Here is a 24112-nt window from a genome sequence, read left to right on the forward strand (position 1 = left end):
TGTACATGCATGTATTTGCAGTTGGATGTTTTCATAATTATCTAGTTCTAGTTACCAATTGTGCTGTAAACAATAAGATAATTTCCTAGTGTGTGGCTTTAGTGCACCCATACTAAAAATTTACCAAATGTTGTGCAGTTTTAACTTAAAAAGACTTTTTTTTTTTAGAAAGATTTTATTGAAAATTAGAATCGCATCAACAGTTATGTAGTACAGCCAAGAATTTTCGGTGGCATGCATCGACGACAATCTTGATTTATTCCTGTTCTGGTGGGGGAGGCTCGCAGATATCGCCCCGAAAATTCCACTTTCCCCACACCCTCGTCCATTTTTTGGGGCAACCTCCTTGTGTGTGTGTGTGTGTGTGTAAACAGATTTCTCGGTCACCATCGTGTGGTCCATGTCTCGACACCATTGCTGGTGCATCGGGGACAGTTCCGAACCCCAGCACTGGGCTATGTTGCGTTTGGCTAAGGTCGTCCCCAGCGTTACCCAGTCCTGTTCTGTGTGGTTCAGATCCCTGGGCTCCCATATGTAAAGTAAGCAGCGTTTTGGAGCAAGCGGGATCACTACTTTAGTAACTTGGGACATTGTGAGTAGGATAGCATTCCAAAAAGGGGAGATCCGTGGACAGTCCCAGAGTGTGTGCCAGAAAGTGCCCTCAGCACCGCAGTGTTGGACGCAGAATGGAGTGTCCGCCCTACCTATCTTGTATAGCAGGGTTCTCGTGTAAGAGATGCGGTGTAGGAATGTTTAATTGTAGCAACCTAAGGGTGGATGGGATTGCTACTTCCCTCTGGGACATCAGGGCCGTTTGCCAGTCCTCCTCATCTAGGTCACCCACCTCTGTCTCCCATTTCCTTTTCAGGGCCACTGTGGGATCCTGTTGATAGTTTATTATTTTTCGATAGGTTAGGGAGATGGCTTTCGTTTGGAGGTGTTCTGTGAGTAATCTGTCCTCTAATGGGGAGGATTCAGGTATCTGTGTCCATCGGAATCGCTGCTAGTAAAGCATCTCTGATCTGGGCATATCTATAAGTTTCGGTATGTGCTAGCTTGTATGTGTCTTGGAGTTGAGTAAACGGCACAACCCCTCCATTCTTCCACAGGTCCCCAAGTTTGGAGATCCCTATTAGGTCCCATTGTCCGAATCCCTTGGTGCTTTAGTCCCAGGTTTCCGGATGTCCTACAGTGGCGTCACCTGTGTAAGGGTCCCCTCCCACCCCATCTCCCTCGGTGCTTCATGCCAGATTTGTAGTGTATGGGCCGTGGGGCCAGTGTTGTGCGGTTTCTTAGTGTTATTGTAGAACGCTCCCATTATCTCTTCGGTGTCGAGGTGGCGGTCCATGTGGAATGCACGCTAGTCTTGCGGTACATGGAGCCATTGGTTTATTACAGTAAGTTGTGATGCCCAGTAATATGTCTGTATGTGTAGGAGGGGGATTCCTCCATCGTACCACCCCTTACCCAGTTTTTTCATGGCGATACGAGCTGTCCCACCGTCCCAGAGGAGTTTGGTTACTTCAGTATTTATCAATGTAAAAAAGGAGGGGGGATATGAAAGGGGGTATTCTGTGGGGCATATAACAATCTGGGCAGAGCCATCATTTTGATGAGGGCCGCTCTGCCTCGTAGCGTAAGTGGTGGAGAACGCCAGTGTTTCACATCTCGGCGGAAACGGGCCAGGGGCTTCATGAGATTTTCTTGTGAAGTGCTCGGCTTGGGGGGGGTGATATAAATTCTGAGGTACATGAAACCCCGTTCCGCTATCTGGATTTCACAGTTTCGTTGTAATTTGGGGGGGGGGGGGGGGCGGGCCATGAAGGATATATAGCAATGACTTCGACCAGTTAATAGTATAGCCAGATGCTTTGCCATAGGCCGTGCAAATGTCCAGGAGGCAATTTAAGGACCGGGCTGGAGACGTCGTATATAATAAAATATCGTCTGCATATAGTGATATGCGCTCTTCCCATCCCATGGTCCATTTAAGCTCCCTGATGACTGGGTCTTGACGGATCCAAGCCACTAGCGGCTCCAGGACCATCGCAAATAATAAAGGGGAAAGTGGGCAGCCCTGCCTTGTTCCCTTATTAGAGGGAAGTCCTTTGAGATGCGACCGTTGACCACAACTTGCGCCATGGGTTTGTGGTATAGAAGGTGTACCCAGGCACAGAATTTGGACCCAAATCTCGTACGTAGAAGCACTGCGAAGAGGAACGGCCACTCCACCATGTCAAAAGCCATGCGGTTGTCCAACGAAAGGAGGACTGCATCTTCTGCAATAGTTGGACTGCGGGCTGTAACCCCCCGGTGCCTGCGGAGATTTAGGGCTGTGTTGCGGTGGGGTATGAAGCCCGATTGATCCGGATGGATCAGCATAGTGAGGTATGGTTGAAGGCACATTGCCAGTGCTTTTGCCAGTATTTTTGCTTCGGCATTTATGAGGGAGATTGGTCTGTAGGATGTGCTTTCTTGCGGCGGCTTGCCCGCCTTATGAATCTCGACTATGGTCGCTAGTCTCTGGTCCCTGGGGAGCACACCCGCATCTAAACTGGTCCTGTACATGTTGAGAAGGTGAGGGGTAAGCCGGGTTGCCATTCATTTGTGAAGTTCTATCGGTATGCCATTCGGCCCCAGCGCTTTCCCTGGTTTGAGTGCCCCAATGGCTGAGGTGAGTTTGTCTGCGGTATGCTTGGCGTCCAGCGCAGAGACTGCTTCCTGCGGTAGTGAGGGCATGCGGATATCTTTCAGAAAGGCCAAGGTTAGCGTCCAGTGTGTTGGTGGCTGTTCGCGTATATACCCCCATATAATATGAGGCGAGTGAGTCTGCTATTTGCTGCAGGTCTGCGATTCTCTCCATTTCCCAGGCGGAGTTGAGCTAGCCACCTGCTGGCTCGGTCTTATTTGTTGAGTCAGGCAAGAAGCTTGCCCGCCTTATCGCCCACTTGGTAAATGATGTGTTTTGTAGCTGTAAGCTTTGCTTTCACCTCCTCCCACGCAAATGTTTTGTATGCTCGCTGTGCCAGACTTAGCGCATGTGTTGTGTCGTCAGTTATAGCAAGTGTATGGTTTGCCTCGGCTTTCGCCACTCCACGTTTGAGGTCTTCCATCTGTTGCCTCTGCGATTTCTTATGCCCGGCTATCAGTGAAATCGCTTGTCCGCGCAGCACTGTTTTGTAGGCGTCCCAGAGTGTTACCGGGGAGGACACAGTGTCAGTTTTCAGTGAAGTAGTGCTTCGTGGCCGCGCGAAGTCCCTTGCTCATTACGGGATTTTGGAGGTATCCTGGATATATTAGGAACACCCTCTGTCATATTATATTAGGGGAGGAGAACGTCAGGTATAGGGGCGAATGGTCTGATATTAACATGAAAATGTAATCAATTCTGAAAAGGCTATTGTGGTATGTGTATTGCCTATCTTCGGGGTGAGTAGTTCTCCAAACATCTATTAGGCCCATGGCTTCTGTGAAATCTGTGAATTTGAGGTATGCGCTGCCGGGATCCCTGGGAGGTTGTTTATCAAGAGACACATCAATCACAGCATTGAAATCCCCCCCCATGATGATTTCTCCCGCAGGTAGGGACAGCAAAAAGGAGCCCAACGCTGGGAGGGCCGTTTGGTGTAGTGCCGGTGGAACATAGACTGAAACTAGGTTGTAGGAACGCCCCTCCCATTGACATGTCAGTGCTGCGAAGCATCCTTGATCATCCGTTTAGGAGTCAGTGAGTATAAGCGGGAAACTTTTATTGAGCAAAATTCCTACCCCACGGGAGCCGGAGGTGAATTCCGAGTGAACCGCCATCCTGTATCCCCATCGGTCTAAGGCTTTGGTGGCAGAGCCCGTTAGGTGCGTCTCTTGTAGTAGGGCTATCGCTGGGCATTTATGCTTTATGTATCGGAGGACGAGCCCCCTCTTAATCTTATCCCCAATCCGTTCACGTTCCAAGAAAGGACCTTGAGCGGGGGGCCACACCCTCGGGGTTTCGGAGTGGGTTGTCTGGGGTGTCTGTCAGTGGGTTAGTATGTGCCATTTGCGTATGCAATTGTACAGGTGTAGGAAGTTGCGTGCAGCGCCTAACCTTGTCTGTTGATGTGAATGCCATTTGATGAACAGAACCAAAACAAAGTGAAAACCAAGAACTGTCCCTCTTTTCCCCTCCCTGCCTGGCGGATCCCAAACTACCCGCCTCCCCAACTGAGCAGAGTGTTTTAATCCCATAACAAGTACTTGAGTGGGGGGTGAGAGTCCGTCCGAGAGCGTCAGAGGCCCCCTCTATGTAACACAGTTCTCCCCCACAGAGGCCTGGTATTTTCCATATTCGCTCCCCATATGGGGGCCGTTGGCAAGTCGAAAAGTCAGTGCGCCTCTCTAGGAGGAGGTAGTAGAACGCCACAGGAGTATAACCCATAGACCAAGTTGAGATCTGGGTGAGTTCAATGCAAGTATCGACAATATCTCAACTGGATTTAGTAGAAGTTGGTATATATGTATGTACAAGACATTACAATGAGCGAACATAAGTTCTGAGTTATTTGTTGAATGTGCTCATGGTATCCTATATTTAGAAAAAGTTAAGCAAGACAGGTATATCAGCACTGTATTGCAAAAAATGCAGAGGCAACCCTACAAGACGTAGTGCACTTTGTGCTCATGACAAGAAGTGACGGCGTAGGTGACACGTGAAGAACACAGCGCTAGGCGCGAGGTGAAAGGAAGTAAAATATAAACAAGATGATTGGTTCTAAACAATACATACATATATACCAACTTCTACTAAATCCAGTTGAGATATTGTCGATACTCTCTAGGAGGACGGACAGTGAATGTGGTCATGGCTACAGAGTCTTGAACTGCAATGCTGGGTTGCTCAATCCCCCTTATTGCTGGATTCTGCGGATCTGGATCCTTGTGACTCCTGGCGTCTGTTTTGTTGCTGGGTCCTGGGTTTCACGGGTCTCGTCGCTGGGCGCCATCCGTCCAACCAGTCGCTGGCTTCTTCTGGCGTTACAGAAAACCATGCCTTCCCTTCCGCCTCCACTCTGTTTCGCTGGGAAGAGCATGGAATATTTCAGTTCTCTGGCTCTCAATTCCTTCATAACATCCATAAAGCCTCGTCGTCATCTAGTGACAGCGGCTGTGTAGTCTGGGTACATTGTGATTACTTGATTTTCCAGGCGAATCGGTGGGGTGATTCTTGCCGCTTGCAAAATGGCATTTCGATCGCAAAATTGTAGATGCGCGCCAGAATCGGTCTGGTGGGAGCACCCTGCTTGGGCCTCCCACCAGGCACACGATGCGCCCTTTCCACAGAAAAGAAACTGGACAATCCACGCGGTTGCAGCTGATTTTTGACAAGGTCTTCAACTAAAAGGTCCAGGGCAGGCCCACCCACATTTTCTGGTACGCCAATTATGCATACGTTGTTTCGCCTTGAGCGCCCTTCCTGGCCGTCTAGTTTGGTGTGGATTTTCCGGTTGTCTGTCTCCAACTGGCGCACTTGACTTTGTAACATTGCTGTATCAGTGGACAGTACTTTCGTCGTGGACTCAACCTCGGTTAGTCTCTCAGACAGCTTGGAGAAGTCAACTCGGATCAGAGATATGTCCGTGGGATTGTGCCTATAGAGGATTGGACTTGCTGTAGGGTGGCCATGATGTCCACAAGTGTGACTGAGTCTGAGGCCTGCTGCGTGGGTGCCTCGATCTGGGCGGGGTGGCCTGCTGCTTTTCACCCTGGTCTTTAGTGTACGCAAATTTCTCCAGCTTTCCAACGGGCATCCCTCATGGGCCCTGGCCTACCATTGTGGCCCGCTGTATGGTCGTTATGCCGGCCCCCGGGGGGTGGGAGGGGGTGAGGTCAGTAATCACTGCTGCCTGCCGCGTTGCGTTTCGCCACGCGTGGCCTTTCGTGTTTCTCGCCCTCTGACCCCACTGGAGTGCCAGGCCGCAGAGGCGTCAAATTATTTATCTTCGCACGGCTTGGCACTGTGTGGCCCTTAGTTTGTAGGCCGGTTGCTATACTAGGCACTCAGCGCCAGTCCGGTGTCCCAGCCGGAGACAGATGGGGGTCACTGCTGTCGATCAGGCGAGAGTGCGCTGATTAGGGGAATTGGCCCCCGTAGCTTATGGCGCGTTTAGAGTCTTGTGGGCGATAGAGGGCACGGCTCTTGTGTGTGAAGCCGTTGCGCCCCAGGCACTGACTGTGAACGGCTGTCACGGGCACCCTCTGTATTTTCCTTGTGGTGCTACTTCTAAGAATTGGTGCCTACCTGATGGTGCGGGGCGTCAGGTGTGTTTTCTCCGGTCCTCAGAGGTCCCGGTGATGTCTCCACTCGGCGGGCCGGTCGTGTTGTGGTCCGCTCCCCGCGCGGGGTACTTGGTGCAGCGTCACTTTCCGGTCAGCCCTGCCCAGAGCGTTTTCTCGTGCGCCGCACAGCTCACCGTGTATTCTGGAGAGTTGGTTGAAGTCTGGCACTGTCTTGGGTCAGAAGGAGCTGATAGCCCCCCGGCCTCAGCCGGCAGCGCGTCAGATCATCAGACGCTGCCACACACACTAGTCGGGGGGCCGGTGCATGCGAGGTCCCGGCGTTTGCCCGTCAGGAAGGCCCCAGACCCCCTCGCTGTGGTATCTCAGGGGCCGCTCGTCACAGAGGGCCCAGGAACGCCGCAAACCATACCGCAGACCTTCCGGTTCACACGTTCTTCTTTTGCGCTGTCGGCTTACAGGATTTGTGTACGGATTTATATCGGGGGTCCTCACGCTCGCAGAGCTCACTTAGGCTTGCCATCTTGCCTGGCTGCAAGCCACTCCCCCTTCTTAAAAATTCTTTAAAAAAAAAGATTTCAGAAAAAAGTGCCACAGTTGTGTTTTCTCTTCTCTTAAACATGTCAACAAGTTGCATAAATTGCCTCATTAGATGTAAGGATTTGCTTTCCAAAATCTGTGGAATTTAAATTTGATTCATGCTTTACAGAATGCTGCCCACCATTCTATTCCATTCACCATTACCACTCACCCTCCCATTCTTCTCCCCCCCCAACCGATTGACAAAGCCAATAGCTCACCCATATGTCAGACCTATTTGCTTTGCGAGACATGTTTTAAATCAGTGGGCTTACAGCTCGCCCATAGCTTACCATTGGTAAATCTTCATCGGCTCTCTCATTTACTTTCTTTATGTTCATCATGGCATGCGGGTGTCATGTACTCCTCTTGTGTTCCCCTTCCCCTAGAGCATGGACCAAGTCCCTGTCTCTTTACACTGCCCCCATTTTTGGATCTACTTTATTTTTCTTCAAGCACTCCATGTGAGTACTTGTGTTTTCAGGCCGTCTACCTTATCCATATTGCTTTTTTTTTCCTTTCACCTCTGCCCGTGTCATTCTTCTCCAACCCCCAACTTGAACCCCACCCTAGTTTATGTTCAGCTTTTTCCCATCCGTCTGATTTTTAGTGCAGTAACCTAAATGGGCATTTATGTACTTTACACTAAAACAGAACCACACAACTGAGCACTTAGCGCTGCATCCTCAGCTGTGAACCTGTGCGCAGCTGCTCACTTGCCCCCATTGAGCTCTGCCCAACTGGTCTGGATGGTCCATACAGCGCTGCCCTGGTCCTGTGGATACGCCCAGCGGTACTTCAGCAAACTAGGTTGAGCCCTCCACCCTCCCTCCGAATTACAGTCAGACAAAATAAACATTGGTACAGAGGACACATTAAATACAGTACAGCCGTCTGTATATGACACAAGTGCAAACACACATCCACCACTGACACGCAAACTACAAGCTGTATAGACACCAATGAAGCTCATTACAACGGGGCTCCAACTGATAGTTCTAAACTTCACTGCTGCTCTCAAATTAAAGGGCAGTGTTATGAAACAGTAGCGCTATGATGCGGCCAGTGCTGGCTACATCATAGCACTTTCTTCCATGACTTTCAGCTAGGCTGAGCAGCAGCTGTGCCGATAGTAAACATGGCTAAAAGACATTAACATTGACAGTTGAGACCTACTGGCTTTGCCATGGGGAAATGTGAATAAACAAAAGTAAACTTTGAAACTGTGGTTTAAGTCATTGATGATTTGCAAGTTCTTGTGTGGCCCCTGCTTGTATCACATTCTTATGGAGGTTTCAGAGTTTGAGAGAACTACAAGAACAATTAAAGATGTTTTTCATTTGTGACACTCCAAAGACGTTTAATTAAATTCTGAATTTAAACCTTATAAAAAAGAATCAGTGTACTCTAAATCCGCAGACACCAAATATCTTATTGTATTGATTGAGGTGAGTAAGCATGTACCTGCAGACCCCTAATGCAAACACCTGCAATCTCCCTAGTCAACTGGCCTTCACCCTTCAATGAAACTGCCACCACTGCACATTCTCCATCAATTTTCTTCCAACATTTTAACTCCACAGTTGATCAGAAAAGCAACAGACCTATGGTGCAACACAGCTCCTTTGTTAAGAGAATGTAGAAATCTGGATTCCACACCTGTCTGAACATAACAGAAAACATAGTGTTCGAGGCATATGAGCTGCAGATTACACACTATACAGATTACACAGGGCCTGTGAAGGGTGACTAAGAATATTTTTTATTGCAGCGCAAATGCACAGTATTCCTACGATTTTGTGCCAAGAAGGTAGATTTCTTACCTATTACTGTTGTGCATCCTGTGGAATAGGGGAAGGAATATGCTACTTACCAGTATGCATCTGTTCTTGGCATGCAGAGCTGCAGCTCTACACACAATGCAGATTACACTCTATGCATAGATCGCCATCTGGTGTTGGGCCTGGATGTTTGCACTTGTTTTTGTCCTGGAAAGGGTTTGGAAGTCACGAGGTAGGTGACTCCTCCTTTGGAAATAGTGCGCATGGGCATCGGCTACATCCTCAGATTGTTTTTTTCCGCCATCGGGCATGTGTTTCACGCGCTCCAGTTCGGATCAGTTACCGGTTTTCTCTTTCAACGCGCAATCCTTCCCTTTTCGACGGTATTGTCTCGATCGTGGTCTCCCAATCCACGCGACTCTCAACAACTTCGAAGTCTTCAATTCCGGTCGTCGACTAAGGCCTTCGGGCCTACCTGGGCCTGATCTTCTGGCTCATGGAAAGGACGTCATTCAAAGTGTCCTCGATGTGGTTCGAAGTTTCCCCACACCGACCTGCATGAGGTGTGCAACCTCTGCCTCTCACCGGAGCATGAGGCCAGAGACTGTCCAGCTTGCACCTCTTTCCGCTTCGAGAAGACGATTCGGTACCGACGAGCAAGAAGAACCATGGCTTGCTCGTCGTCTTCGATCCCCGACGACATCTTCCAAGAGGGCGTTGATGTGCCAGAGCAGGGGCGGGTCGAAGAAGGCCTCGTCAGCGTCTCCGAAGCCGATGACTCCGAGGACATCACAGCACAGAGGGTCATGAGTACAGACGTCGACCCCAACCCCCAAGCCCCCCCCCCCCCCCCCCCCCCACCCTCCCGACACCATCTAAAAAGGCTTCGGTCACACCTTCACCTTCGGCCCCAGGTGCACACCGAGAGACTGCTTCCCATGCCCCGCCTCCGGGCCCGGTAAAGAAGCCTACTAAGCCTTCAGCTGACTCTCGCTCGAGTCAGCCTACTCTCGGTGCCGAAGAACAGGCACCGAAAAAGAAGTCGTCCTCTTCCTCATCCACGCTGACCGCTGCTTCGACATCCAAGCACTCGGTGTCGAAGACTGGCACCGACAACACACTCGGAGCCGACCAAAAAACTGCCACCAAAGGGCCCCGACTCCCATGCTTCGAAGCCGAAAAAGACCTCTGAACCGAGGAAACCACAGGTTCCATCAGCCAAAGACACTGCAAAACCGCACGGTTCCAAACCCAGAACCGCCACCGAGTTGTCTCCGAAGAAGCCTAGAGTACCAACACCATCAGTACCGAAGGATCTGGCTACCACAGAAGAACTGTTTCGCACAGATCCTACCGAAAAAACTCTTGTAAAGGATCCTAAGACTGGTCACTTGATGCTTAGCTTCAAGAAGCAACCACTAGATACGCCTGCACCGGCTCCACCACCTAAAAAGAGAGACTTTGCTACCTCCCCATTAAGGATCCATTCTCCTCTTCCTCCTAATCCCCCCCACCACACCGCTCTCCTACACCATTCCCTACTCCAGTAGATGATGAAGATGGTAACACCTAAGATGATGCAGGGGAAGGGGCGGACGATCAACCACTAGGGGACCCTACTCCTACTGGCTCCCCAGACTCCTGGGATGATTATAGTATCCCAGACGCCCCTTACATCCCACAAGACGACATCTATCCCTCCAGAGGACACTATCGGCTTTAACCAGCTCCTCCACAGAGCTGCCCAGTACCACGGGGGGTTGACCTACACAGACCCCGTGGAGGAAGATTTTCTCATGGACACTTTTCACACCACACAAAAGTCCACCTCAATTTTACCCATGCTTAAATGGGTCATTAAGCATGCACCAGAGGTCTTTAAAGACCCGGTCAGGGCTCGAGTCATCAACCCTAGAATCGAGAAAGTATACGGCCGCCCCTACTGATCCAGTCTACATTAAAAGCCCCGCACCACAAGACTCCCTTGTAGTCTCCAATGCGCGAAAAAGAGCCAATTCCCAATCATCAGGTGACGCACCACCACCAGATAAGGAGTCTAAACTCCTGGACGCCTCTGGCAAACGAATGGCGTCACAGGCGGCAAACATATGGCGCAATGCCAATACTCAAGCGCTGTTAGCTAGGTATGACAGGGCACATTATGATGAGCTTGAGTCCATAATGCAGCACCTCCCAGACAGGTACAAAATAGGGCCAATGAACTCATACAAGAAGGTAAAACCATTACTAAGATCTCCATCTGTTGTGCCTTAGATGTAGCAGATACCGCCTCTAGGGCAATAAACACCAGTGTCCTTCTACGTAGGCATGCCTGGCTACACATTTCAGGTTTCAAACCTGAAGTCCAGAGTTCCATTCTCAATCAACCATTTGATGAGCAACACCTATTTGGCCCTAGTGTTGACGTATCCCTTGAAAAAATGAAGGATACCGACACAGCTAAATCTATGGGAGCCTTGCAGTCGCAAGCTCCCAGACGTTCTTTTCGTCGCTCATCCTTCAGGAGCACCCCCAGAGGCTACTCTTCGGATAGCCCCTCCATTTCTTACAAGTCTCCCACCCAATCCACCTTTACTAGAGGTTACCAAAGAGGTGGTTACAAAGGGAAACGCAACAAAGGCAGAGGCAAGACCAACAACTCCCGCTCTGCCTCCACCCCCACCCAATGACTTCCATTCACTTCCCCCAGACCATTCTACTCAAGTCGGGGGAAGACTCCAACAACTCCTTCCTGTCCAACATCACCTCCGACAGGTGGGTGCATACCAACCAAACAGCGTCCAATGTCACAAGAACATTTGTTACTGCTAAAGCCGGAGGTAATCTCCCTTCTACAAAAAAGTGCAATAGAACCAGTTCCCCTGCACCAACACAAGGGGGTTTACTCCCTGTATTTTCCCATATCAAAGAAGGACGGCTCTCTAAGGCCTATTCTAGACCTCCGACCCCTATACATATACATACACTAATTTCCACATGGTCACCCTCCAACAAGTCCTTCCTCTGCTTTCACAGGGTGACTTCCTTGCTACCCTAGACCTCAAGGACGCCTATTTCCACATTCCCATTCACGCCGCTCACAGGAAGTATCTCAGATTCGTAGTGGACGGTCAGCACTATCATTTCAAAGTACTCCTATTTGAAGTCACAACAGCACCATGAGTGTTTACGAAGTGCCTAGCGGTGGTCGCAGCACACCTAAGAAGACCGCACATTCACGTCTTCCCATATCTAGACGACTGGCTCATAAAAGCCAGCTCATACAGCCAGTGTGTACAACACACGCCACTATCCAACTACTCCACTATCTGGGGTTCACAGTAAACCACACCCATCTGCACCCGTTCCACACACAATACCTAGGTGCCACAATAGACACCTCAAGAGCGCTAGCCTATCCCACTCCAGCCAGGATAGCAAGCATATACAGGCCCTTCTCACCAAATTCCAACCGCAACACACTCTTCCAGCCCGAGTGTTCATGCAACTCATAGGGATGATGTCCTCTTGCATATTTATAGTGCCACATGCAAGACGCCAGATGCGTCCTCTCCAAGAGTGCTTAGCACGCCAATGGAACCAGGCTCAAGGTCAGTTAACAGATCTTGTGTTGGTAGACGGTCGTACTCCTTGCTCTCTGCAGTAGTAGAACACCAAGAACCTTTCCAAAGGCGACCGTTCCTAGAGCCGGTTCCTCAAATAGTTATGACAACTGACGCATCGATCTCCGGCTGGGGAGCTCACCTACTACATCACACCATGAAGGGCAGGTGGACACCTCAACAAAAGTTTCTCCACATCAACCACCTGGAGTTACTAGCCATATTCCTAGCCTTAAAAGCATTTCAACAACAAATATCAGGCAAGAATGTCTTAGTCCGCACAGACAACATGACCGCCATGTACTACATACAAAAACAAGGCGGGACACACTCTCTGCAGCTCTCTCAGCTAGCACAGAACATATGGAGATGGGCTATACCTCCGAACATTTTTCTCCTAGCCCAACATGTCCCAGGAGTCCAAAACACCATAGCTGATCTGTTGAGCCGTCAAACACAACTGATCCACGAGTGGAAACTTAATCTGCAAGTTCTTCAACCGTTTTTTCAAATATGGGCGCAACCACAAATAGACCTCTTCGCCACCCACGAAAACACCAAATGCCCAACCTTTGCCACCAGTTATCCACACCCATTGTCCAAAGGCAATGCGATATGGATGAACTGGTCAGGCAGATATGCGTTCGCTTTTCCGCCTCTCCCACTCATTCCACTAGTGGTGCACAAACTACAGCAACATTCCTTGACTCGCATCCTACCTGCTCCAACTTGGGCCAGACAACCGTGGTACACCACATTTCTGGAACTCTCCGTAGTTCCGCACCAGTAGTTACACCTCTCTCCACGCCTCTTAACCCAGAACCATGGAGAGATCAGACACCCAGACCCAGCTCAGCCCAACCTTGCGATCTGGCTCCTGAGGTCCTAGAATTCGGTTACCTTAACCTTCCCCCTGACTGTATGAACGACATTAAAGAAGCTAGACGGCCCACCACTAGAGCATGCTATGCAGCCAAGTGGAAACGTTTTGTAATATATTGCCATAACAACAAAACCAATCCCCTAGATGTGTCTATCCAACACATCGGCTATTTACTACACCTCCAAAGATGCAACTTAGCTTACACGTCAATTAGACTGCATCTTGCGGCCATAGCAGCATATCTACAAAATAGACATCACTTTTCAGAGTACCTGCCGTAAAAGCCTTTATGGAGGGCCTCAAAAGAATAATTCCCCCCAGAGTACCACCTTCACCTGTGTGGAATTTAAACATCGTTCTCACAAGACTAATGGGTCCTCCATTTGAACCTCTACATAAATGTGAGCTACAATTCTTAACATGAAAGTTGCTTTCCTAGTAGCCATTACTTCTTTACGAAGAGTTAGCGAGCTACAAGCACTAACCATTCAGGAACCCTTTCTGCAGATGCATCATAATAAGGTTGTTCTCCGAACTAATCCTAAAGTCATTTCTCCCTTCCACCTCAATAAATCTGTGGAGCTGCCCGTATTCTTCTCGCAGCCACAAACAGTCGCAGAAATAGCTCTTCACACCTTAGATGTCAAAAGAGCATTGCTTTACTACATCGAGAGAACACAACCCTTTCATAAGACCAAGCAACTTTTTGTGTCTTTCTCACCACCACACAAAAGCAACCCCATATCAAAATCTAGGATAGCTAGGTGGATTGTCAAATGCATACAAATTTGCTACCACAAAGCAAAACGTACATTATCTGTTCCTCCTAAAACCCACTCTACACGAAAGATAGGGGCTTCCATGGCATTTGTAGGGAACATTATCTTAGATGATATCTGCAGAGCAGCTACATGGTCTACACCGCACACATTCACAAAACAGTATTGTGTAGATGTGCAAACTAAATAACAAGCTAGTGTGGGCCAGGCTGTACTCAAAACACTATTTCAAACTACTGCAACAGATACTGGTAGTCGCCGCTAGGAGGGGATACTGCTGTACAATCTATGCATAGTGTGTAATCTGCAGCTCATATGCCTCGAACGGAATATGCTACTTACCAGTATGCACCTGTTCTTGGCATGTAGAGCTGCAGATCTACACACGCCTCCCCGGCTACCTTTATCTGTTCCAGTATTGTCTTATGTAGATACAGCATACATAGGCATCTTTCCTGTTTTCTTACAAAGCTCCATCATTTCCCTGCTGGCGAAAAACAATCTGAGGATGGAGCCGATGCCCATGCGCACTATGATCCAAAGGAGGAGACACCTACATCGTGACTTCCAAAGAATTTCCAGGACAAAACCAGTGCAAACATCCGGGCCCAAAACCAGATGGCGATCTATGCATAGTGTGTAATCTGCATAGTGTGTAGATCTGCAGCTCTGCATGCCAAGAACAGATGCATACTTGTAAGTAGCATATTCCTTCCCCTCACAGGATGCACAACAGTAATAGGTAAGAAATCTACCTTCTTGGCACAAAATCATAGGAATACTGTGCATCTGCGCTGCAATAAAAAAGATTTAGTCACCCTTCACAGGCCCTCTTCCCGTGGATTATTTCAGTTCAGGACTGTCCTCTTACAAAGGTTGACTTGGGTGTAAAAACATTTTAGACCTGTCAAAGCACAGCATGTGGCAGCTCATAAAACATGGTGAAAGGATATAGCAATAATTGAGTGCAAATCCCATAAGCGTTTCACACATTTAAGCTTTGGTGATGACAGTGTGTAAGTTGATATTTATGGGTGATAATTGCCTTTATCAAACTGCTCTTTTACCACTTGGATAAATATGCATGTTGTAATATAAGGTTACATTTATTTTCCCACAGGACCGCATTGTATCAATGACCCTTGATAAAGAGTATGACGTTGCTGTTGAAGCCATTCGATTGGTCACTCTCATTCTGCAGTGAGTTGTTTTATTGTGTCTTTGTAACCCGAAGTTGCATTTCTAAGTGTGATGGGAAACAAATTGGACCAATCTTTGCTGTGCAATAAAGAAAATTGTTGCTCAAAATATTCTGTAGGGAGGAAATATTGGTGTTAGCGAAAATCCGATGTAACAATTTGCTTGTTGTATTAACTATGTCCATCAGCCACTTTAGTTTACAAATTAAAATACAATTTTGGGCAGCACAGAGGAATCTGATTAATAAAATACAGTTTTTGAAAAGGGTAGAACTAGCCTTTTTAACATAGTCACAATTGTCATCTGACGTTTATATTTGTGCATTTATATTGTACCTGATGTTACATCAGCATTATTTACATTGCCATTTAATATTTGGTGTGCGCTTTAACCCTGTTTCGGTGTTAATGGGTTCGGAGTCATAGTGTGCCAATGAGCGGAACAAAGCCAGGATTTACTACGTGTATGTCTACAAAAATATGGTGATTTGTCATACTTCACATTAATGACAGTGAAAAGGCTTGGATAATGTAATTCTGAAGATAAACCCCATGTAAAAATATTTTTTGTAGTGGTTTAACAATGTATGTTGGCAATAGAAATTGTTGGTTCTATTTATAGTAATGCATATTCATTTTAATGCATTATATTTACTTGACTATAGACCACCGATCCTCCTTGGGTATATGTTCTTCAGCTGGGGTATAAACATTTGAAGCATTGAATGTCTCATACATTCAGATGCTGAAGAACCAATCATTTTGTAGGTTGAGCCTGCTAGATGCTGCAGGATACCTGGTTGCAAAAGACCTATTTCGGGCTTCCCAAACACTTATAGGGGCTTGATGCCCTCCTATCGCATATCATTGTTGGCTTATTGTCACTTTGCTGGCTTCTCATTTGATAGATTTACTTGTTTTAGCTTGTCTGGACCCTCCCCTGAAACAAAGCCTCTTTCCCATCCCTCTGATGGGTTGGATTCTATCCTCATCTTTACTTTATGCATGTTGGTCGGGCTTAAATAAGAAAAACATGTATATTTACGTGGATGATTGAAAGGCAGAAGCCTCTTCTGTGACTTATTTATAAAGATTTCCTCACAGAACCCAACACCACAAAGGCTAGAATATCTGTGTGTAAAACTAGACACCCTTGTATAACTACTGTCCTTTAGAAGAGAACTCTTCGGTCCAAATGAAATATTGATTTCTAACTGGAATGCCAGACAGCAATGAGGATTTCTTTTTTTTGCTCGATGGCATAATATATTTTTGATGTTCGACAGAGTATAAGGCTTTTACAACATTGTCCAGAAGGTCAGCAGTCTCAGTGGACTGGAAAGACAAGATCACTGCTGAGTAAAAAGGGGCTTTCCGCTTAATACCACCAGTAATTGCACATCAGAGTGATTGCATTGCCCAGCATTTGTCAATCTGCCATAAAATAACAGAAGATGGATGTTTGACATCAAACAGAACGAAATGTACATCTCTCACAGTTTCCTCCAAGTTTATTACCTGTAAGCTGCACAATTTCCCACTTGGACCTGCTAATATCTACTCATTTGGTGCATTACCTTTAGAATTGGGAGTAACCATCAGGACCATGGGTGATAATTTTGTTCCTTGAGCAATGTATTACTTAATTGTACAACATTGTATACATATCTATAATCCAGGAGAATGGATCACTTGTACCTGTTTCCAGAGTTCAGGTGGTCATTCGGTAAAAAACCCTCATTCACGTAAAGCAGGTCAAGGGGCGGTATATCTTGGTTTTCCACCTTAATTTAAGTACGTGACCGCATCATCATAGGGTTTCTTTCATGCTTCCTCCACCCAGAGGGAACCACTAGCTATTACATTAGTGATCAGAAATTAAAATAAAATGTGAATGGTGCTCGTGTAGAGGGAAAAATAGTTAAAAATGAGGGTTTCTCATGTTGCCTAGATCCTATTTTATTTAGTCTGGAGCATGGGAAGAGAATAAAAACGATGGTGTGCAAAGTTGGGCATATAATGAGTCCACTGCACTGTTAGTCCAAGTGATCGGTCGACATGTTTCAGCCCCTTGGATGCCCCAAAGAGTCGGGGGGGCTTTCGTCAGGACCTAGAATAAATTTTATGTGTGGTGGAGATGGAAATTTTCCACAACCAAAATTTGAGTTCGTTTTATCTTGCTGAACTTAAGGTAAGGTAGTACCTAAAGGGGGAGAGGGGAAAGAGAAAGAAAGAAGACACGTACATCCTGATAAAATTGTTAGTTCATTGTCCACGGTTGTAATAGAGATCCTTCCAGTCAGGGAAACTGCACGACTTTACATTCCTTTAAAAAAAAAAAAAAATGTTTTTAAGAATACTAGATGATTACAATTCTTTTTGTACTTTCTTGATTCTTGTCATAGTGTCTAGACTTTTCGGCCCTCAAGATTCGGGCCTCAGGATAATATGTGAAGTGCTTAAAAAAACGTTGTCACTGGCCATGCATTGGTTTATTCTTTTACGGCCATTTCTGTTACTCATTTATTTCTATTTCTGTCAATCTAATTCGGCCCTAGTTGGACATCAATAAGCTGTCTGCATAGTTGAGCCCATTCTATGGAGACTAACTCTATAACTTCGGTATTTCTGGATACCAAGCTTGCAACCCACTAGTATCATGCAACTTATTTTGGTTTCTTATTAACGGGTACATTGGCTGGTATGGTGAGCAAGATACAGGTACTCCTTTCCTTAATAGTATGTATACCCTGTGAACTCAGCATTGTACTTTCCTTGTTGAGGATACTTTGACATTCCATATCAACTACGCAATCTATACCATTGGTTGTATTTTCCCTAAACTTGCCTCTTCAGCAGAGAAGTTTCAGTAAAGCCATGAACTGAAAAGTCAGTTCAGTGACAACACAAGACGTTGGAAGGTTCAGTCAAACATCTGTTAACTATAATCGTATCTGTGTATGTTTTTCTACCGAAAAGCCACCCATTTCCATTTGTAAAGTATTGTGCATCCCCTCAAACTATCAACAGGGGCAAGCACACCGGTTTCAGGTAGACCTGCAGTATATTCTATAATGGCAAACCATTGCTGATCTCGAAATGTCTGGCCTTGTAGAGTAGACACTTTGGAATCACTGCCTGCCTTTGCTAAGCAGTTACACTTGCTCACCCCAGAACCATTACTGAAGCTGAACCATTACTGAAGCTATTCTGTCAAACTTGATTGCTTAATCAATAGTCACTTGTTTTCCTCCTTTACACAGACCTCTTTAGTGCAATAGATGACCAGCGTGGTCATCTTATTAATGAATGGAAATGAAGACCCCATGATGGAAAAGCAAAACTTGCTTGATTGTAATGTTACACGGTTCTTGCGAATTTAGTAGGAATTTGGATTGGATCAACAAAAACTCATAATACAGGGACACTATCGTCTTATTAATCAGTAAACGTTCGGCCAGCTCACAGTACTGTATCTAAACTCCTAAACCTCCAGAGTTGCACTGCCACAGAGACTGCAGCTGGCTCCGAAGTGGGCAGCGATTACAGTTTGGTTTGAATACATATCATGATACAGTAGTTACTGGCCCGGGTACGGGGTGATCCCCTGCACATGCTTACGAATTCCTGTTTACCTGTCATGTCAAATGCCAAAGAATGTTTTCGTTTAAAACAATAAAAACAGATTTAAACAAAAAACACCTCGAGTTGCAGATGCTGTCTGCAACCTCAAAGATGACTATTCTTATTCCCAAGGAGTTAGTGGAAACAGATATAACTCTCACATTTCACTTTTGCATGCCCAGGGTTTCGCTAAGAGAAGAAACGATAATACATTTTCAATTATTTACTGAAAAGATCTAATCTATGTAATTAGAACACGAACTGTGATTATTAGACAGATGACACATCATTGTTATAAGTATGATTAAAATGGTGAAAAAGCTAATAATTTAACTATATTGATTATTCCTAATATTACTCCCATCTATCACTCCTACACTAGTGAGAGCATGGTGTGAGTACCCTTTCGCCAGACCCAGTTGGAATGATCTAACCCCATACCTTGGTGTAGTGTCTCAGGAAGTCTGCCTCAGTGCATTAACAAATGCACTTCGTCTCATTGTGCATTCCTACACACATCTCCCTGCGCAGCTTTCTTCCTTTATAGAATGGATGCCAGGGCCGACAGAGCTGCATCTCATTCTCAACTCTCAGCCGCTTCTATGATAACTGCGGTGTGAAATGCCTCTTAATTGAATTCAGAACAGACGCTGTTTAAATAATAAAACACCAGCCTTATTTCATTTTGCAAGAGACGCAGGAGAACATCTTTACTTAGTCTGGGGTAAAAAATAAAAAAAAACGTATCCTATGAGCACAAAATAAAGCAAAGGCATTGCGTTCTAGTATGAGTCCCAGAAACTAACAGTGCAAACTACAGAACAACAATGTCTATCCATAATAAATGCATGTCTGAGAATTGTTTGTGTTAGTGAAAAACATGTTCAAACTACCATCTCAAAAAGATGCTAAGTTAGAAGGGAAATCTAAAATTGAAACAATGTAATCCACATAACCACAATCCTTGTTCTTCAACATGAATAGCTTCATTTAAGTTAACATGCCTGACCCCAAGTCAGGAGAATAGATCTAGTGTAGGAGCGTAACATCAGCCCCCGTGGTGTGGGGGTGAGGGGGGGCTCAAGCTCAGTAGCCCCCTAAGCACAGTACTCTGGCCGGAGAGCTTCTGACTGGGTCCAGAAGGGGTCCCTCCACGTACCTTGCAGGGGGGCCTCCCCTCAAGTTTCGTTACGTTACTGATAGTATAATTAAGCGCTTTCATCTAACAATCTAAATGATGTGAGCAGGTGCCTGCTGAAAGTAACATTAGAAAATGTTTTGTATGAGGCTCCTGCATTTACCATACTCCTGATAAAAGGAAGAAAGTAAACCCACTTTAATCAGTTTCTTTGGCAAGCTTCATTTTTAATTTCAAAATATTGTTTAAATGTAAACTTAATAAATGTCTTTAGATAGCCACGTGTTTAATGTAATTTTAAGAAATATGCCCATACAAATGTTCCAGGATTCTTCTAATAAGTGACTACATAGAGTTTTAATTTAATTTAGATGCCTATTAAAACTGAAACTATCTAACCTTTTAGTCTCCAGAGTTATCTGATAGTCATATTAACACTCCAGACTTCCCATCTGAATTGGATTAGCTACTACTGTGGGCATCGTTCGCGGTTTGTGGTAGCCTGCTAAAATGAAAGTGCTAAATCTAAAAATTTTTGGTATCCTCATTTTGACAGTAGGGGTGATTGAGTAATTTTAGAAAGCATATGTAACCATGTGAGATGCAAATTCAGGGCAACAATAGCTACAGGTAAGTCATACTTCCTGTGCATATAAACCTTTTAAAAATGTTTCCTAGATATAGTCTGTGGGAGTTTATTAGTGGGAGGTGGTGGAAGAACTGACATAAGCAAGTTCTTTTGGTTCATGTATTGATTTCTGACTTTTTCAGTGGAAGTGAAGAGGCCCTATCTAATGAAGACTGCGAGAATGTATACCACTTAGTATATTCTGCACATCGGCCTGTGGCTGTAGCTGCAGGGGAGTTTCTTCACAAAAAGTAAGTGATTATGTCTTTAACTAAAATCTGCTGCTTCTGATCGTATTTTTACAGACTTCAGTGGTTGACAAGTCTTCTATATGATGTTAGCATGGTCAAATTTTCCATTTAAATTCGGATATCTCACGCTTTTATGCTGCTTTCTGTGCCAGGGAAAATCTTTGGGATTATAATCTTTAGTATAGGATGGTAATGAGTCATGTTGCATATAGGTCTTGCCAGCTCTCGAGTAAGAAGCAAAAGCTTTGTGAAAGTATACCTTTAAAATTGTTAAGCAGATTGTGCCTTGAGTAGTTTGTGTTGCAATTGCACTGGCTGCTCAAAGCTGGATTACTACAGAGGGTGTTGAATCAGTTGCAGGTGACAACAGTCCTACTGTTTGATCTGGGCTTTTCTGTCCATTCTTCCCTGGAAGCCTTCTCAAGGTCTCCTGTGCATAGGGACAGAAATGGGTACAACATTATTCCAAGTCTTTTCACCTCCACGGATATTTCCGAACATTCGGAAGATGATTTGGACGTTTTGGATTCCAGTCCTGACGGTTCTGCTGCTCCAGCATCTATTTGCTTTCTACATCTGACTGGTCACACACACTGACACACAAGTGCCTCCACAGACAGCGGTTCCAGATATTCATTGGGGTTTCTAGAGACACTGCAGCAGACTTTATGTTGGTTCACAGAGGAGAACCTGACTCACAAGCGATTCTTTTGCACCATGCCCACAGCTGTGGTTGCTGTGTTGGTGGACACCTCCACTTTCAGGTGGGCTTGCATGTCTGGAGGAACTGCAGTTCAGAGGCTTCTGGTCCCCAAGGAAGCAGATGCTCGAGCTACAGGCAGCTAGCACTCAAGTCCTTTCTCTCTTCGCAGCCAGTCCATCCAGATATCGACAAGCAATGTGGCCACAATGTGGTATGTCAACAAGCATGGGGGGGTCTCACTTTCTCCATCAAGAATATTTGTATGTGCATACCAGAACATGATGTGGCTGGTCACTCACAATCTCATCTGCCTATTGCGCATCAGGGCCGACAGCATGATTTTTGACAACCACGAATGGGACCTCCCTCCAGAGGTGGTTCACAACCTCTTTGTCCATTGGGCCACAACTCGGGTGCATTTGTTTGCCACTCGTCTCAGTTCATATTACCCATTACGCTGTGTTCTGTGCCCTCCAGTATCTGGCGCAGTATGCTTTGGGGGACATGTTTAAATTTCCACTTTTCTGCACTTTTTTCAGATACCTTTGATTTCCCTGGTTCTGAAGATAATTTGCCAAGACTGTTTCCAAGTAATCCTCATTGTATTGGACTGGCCGAAAAGGCTGTGGTCTACAGACCACCTACACTTCTCCTTGTGTCCTCCACTTCATCTTCCTCTCAGGGTGGCCATCCTCTCCCACTTGGAAGGGCAGGTTTTGCATCCCAATCTCCCAAACCTGCACCTTTCCGTCTGGAGATTGAGTAGGGACACCCGAGTTCTTTTCAGCTGCCACAGGAGGTGGTTTAGTAGATCCTATCTCCTTGTCGCTGCTCCACAAACATTTTTTACTTCGATAGGTGGACCAGGTTCATAATTTGGTGCACTGAATGCCAGATGGACCACTTGAAGCCACATTTATTGGACATTTTGCAGTTAACATTGTAGTTAGGGATGTGCAGTAGGGACAGTCAAGGAGTATATGGCGACTTTCACAGCCTTTCTATGCTTTCCAGATCAACATTCCCTTTTCAAGTCAGTGGTGGTTGTGCGGTTTCCCACAACTCCTATTGTCACACCCAATGGGATTTGAACCTTGTTCTTACCTTTGTGATTGTTGCTCCGTTTGAGCCCCTCCAAGCATGTTGCGATTGTTAACCCTGAAAAACGTTTTTCTGGTTGTGACTTTGAAGACACACTTCTGTGATGTGCAGGACTTAAGCGGTCTCCCGCTGTTAACAGACTTCCTTTATGGTCAGGTTTGTCCTTGGAAATAAAGTAACTTCTCACAGCCAAAGGTGATGATTCCCTTCCATTTGGCTCAGTCTTTCACACTGCCCACCTTTTTATACCCATCCATCAAAGGAGGAGGAACGTTTACATAGTCTGGGCCACCGGCATGCTGTCACACTGACAGCGCAAAATTAATTGAGTCTGATCAGCTCTTCAGAGGGTACGCAAACTGCAAGAAAAGCCAACGTGTTTCAGACAAGGACTTTGTCCTGCAGGATTGTGGTATCCATCTAAATGTGACATGCACTTAAAATGGAATAGCCTGAGTAAATCCATGGTCATTCCCCTCAGGCAAAACCTTCCACTGTAGCCTTGGTTAGAGGTGTTCCAATAGGCAAAATCTGCAGTGCGGTGACATGGGCCTCAAGTCATACCTTCTCCACATAATATTGTTTGGACTTGGAGATGCAAAGCAAGGACCATTTTGCTCGCTCCGTTCTTCAGGATTTTGTCATCTGACCTTCCTTAACGTGCAAGTACTTCTTTAAAATCCATTCAAAAGGAATCTGCAGATAGAAGTATCAATCAGATCAAAAAGTTACGTACCTTTAGCTATCAACTTTCTTTTGGGTGGGTACTCTGAGTTTCCTCACCAACCCCACACTCTTCCCTGTCCTTTAGGAGGGTCATAGTCCTCTTATCAGTTTTGATTGTTGTTCCACAATGTTGTCCATACAGATGTTTTCCCTAGTTACCTCCTCGAATGGCACAATTAAAAACAGATGTCTGGGAGCAAACGTTTGTGCTTTAAGGCTCCTGAGTAGCCACTATAGCTCTACTTCCAATGTCACTCCCCCTACCAGCGTGAGAGCTATATCAGATGGTTTTGGAACCAGTGTGACACCTGGGATATTCAGAGGTGTGGAATGTGCAGGTGAATGGAATATCCACCACAAGAATCTTTACTAAAGGTAATTGTTTTTTATTCATGGTACAAGCGCCAAAGGCAATCCAGCAGTTTATACAGTGAAGAGCAATAAATAAAAATAGCGAGGCAAGACGAGTGCCTCAAAACTTAGTAAATGACACTTCTAAAAAGTATTTCCCTGTTCTAAAAATAAGTCCTTTGAGCAAGGTACACTTCCTGTAGTGTTTCTTACCATAATATACAGAATTAAAGACCATGTGAATGGGGTGAAATGGTTAGGGGTATAAGGTACAGAATCTAAAAGTAGAGGGTATAGGTTGGGTGTAGAGGTTGAAAGGTTTAGGTTCAAGTGCAATGAGTATAGAGTTAAGGGTTGGGGGTCTAGTTGTGTGTGTATTAGTGATGAAGGGTGTAGGGCTCAGGGTTTTTTGCGTATAGAGCAGGCTTCTCCAACGAGTAGCTTTTGAGCAACTCGTGGCTCTTCAGCTACCTGTT

At 45.9% G+C, this 24112-nt stretch overlaps 1 protein-coding gene across 2 annotated transcripts in view; it reads left to right on the forward strand.

The window, feature by feature from the left end:
- STAG1 (STAG1 cohesin complex component) overlaps positions 1-24112 on the forward strand; it is a 1292585-nt gene that overhangs the window by 649379 nt on the left and 619094 nt on the right. For both annotated transcript variants that reach the window (XM_085634343.1, XM_085634344.1), the window contains exons 12-13: positions 15036-15115; positions 20648-20755. In XM_085634343.1, coding sequence (XP_085490469.1) covers positions 15036-15115; positions 20648-20755 — 188 coding nt within the window. The remainder of the gene's footprint in view (positions 1-15035; positions 15116-20647; positions 20756-24112) is intronic.

Source organism: Triturus cristatus, chromosome 11, assembly GCF_964204655.1.
Source record: "Triturus cristatus chromosome 11, aTriCri1.1, whole genome shotgun sequence".
NCBI classification, from domain to species: Eukaryota; Metazoa; Chordata; class Amphibia; order Caudata; family Salamandridae; genus Triturus; species Triturus cristatus.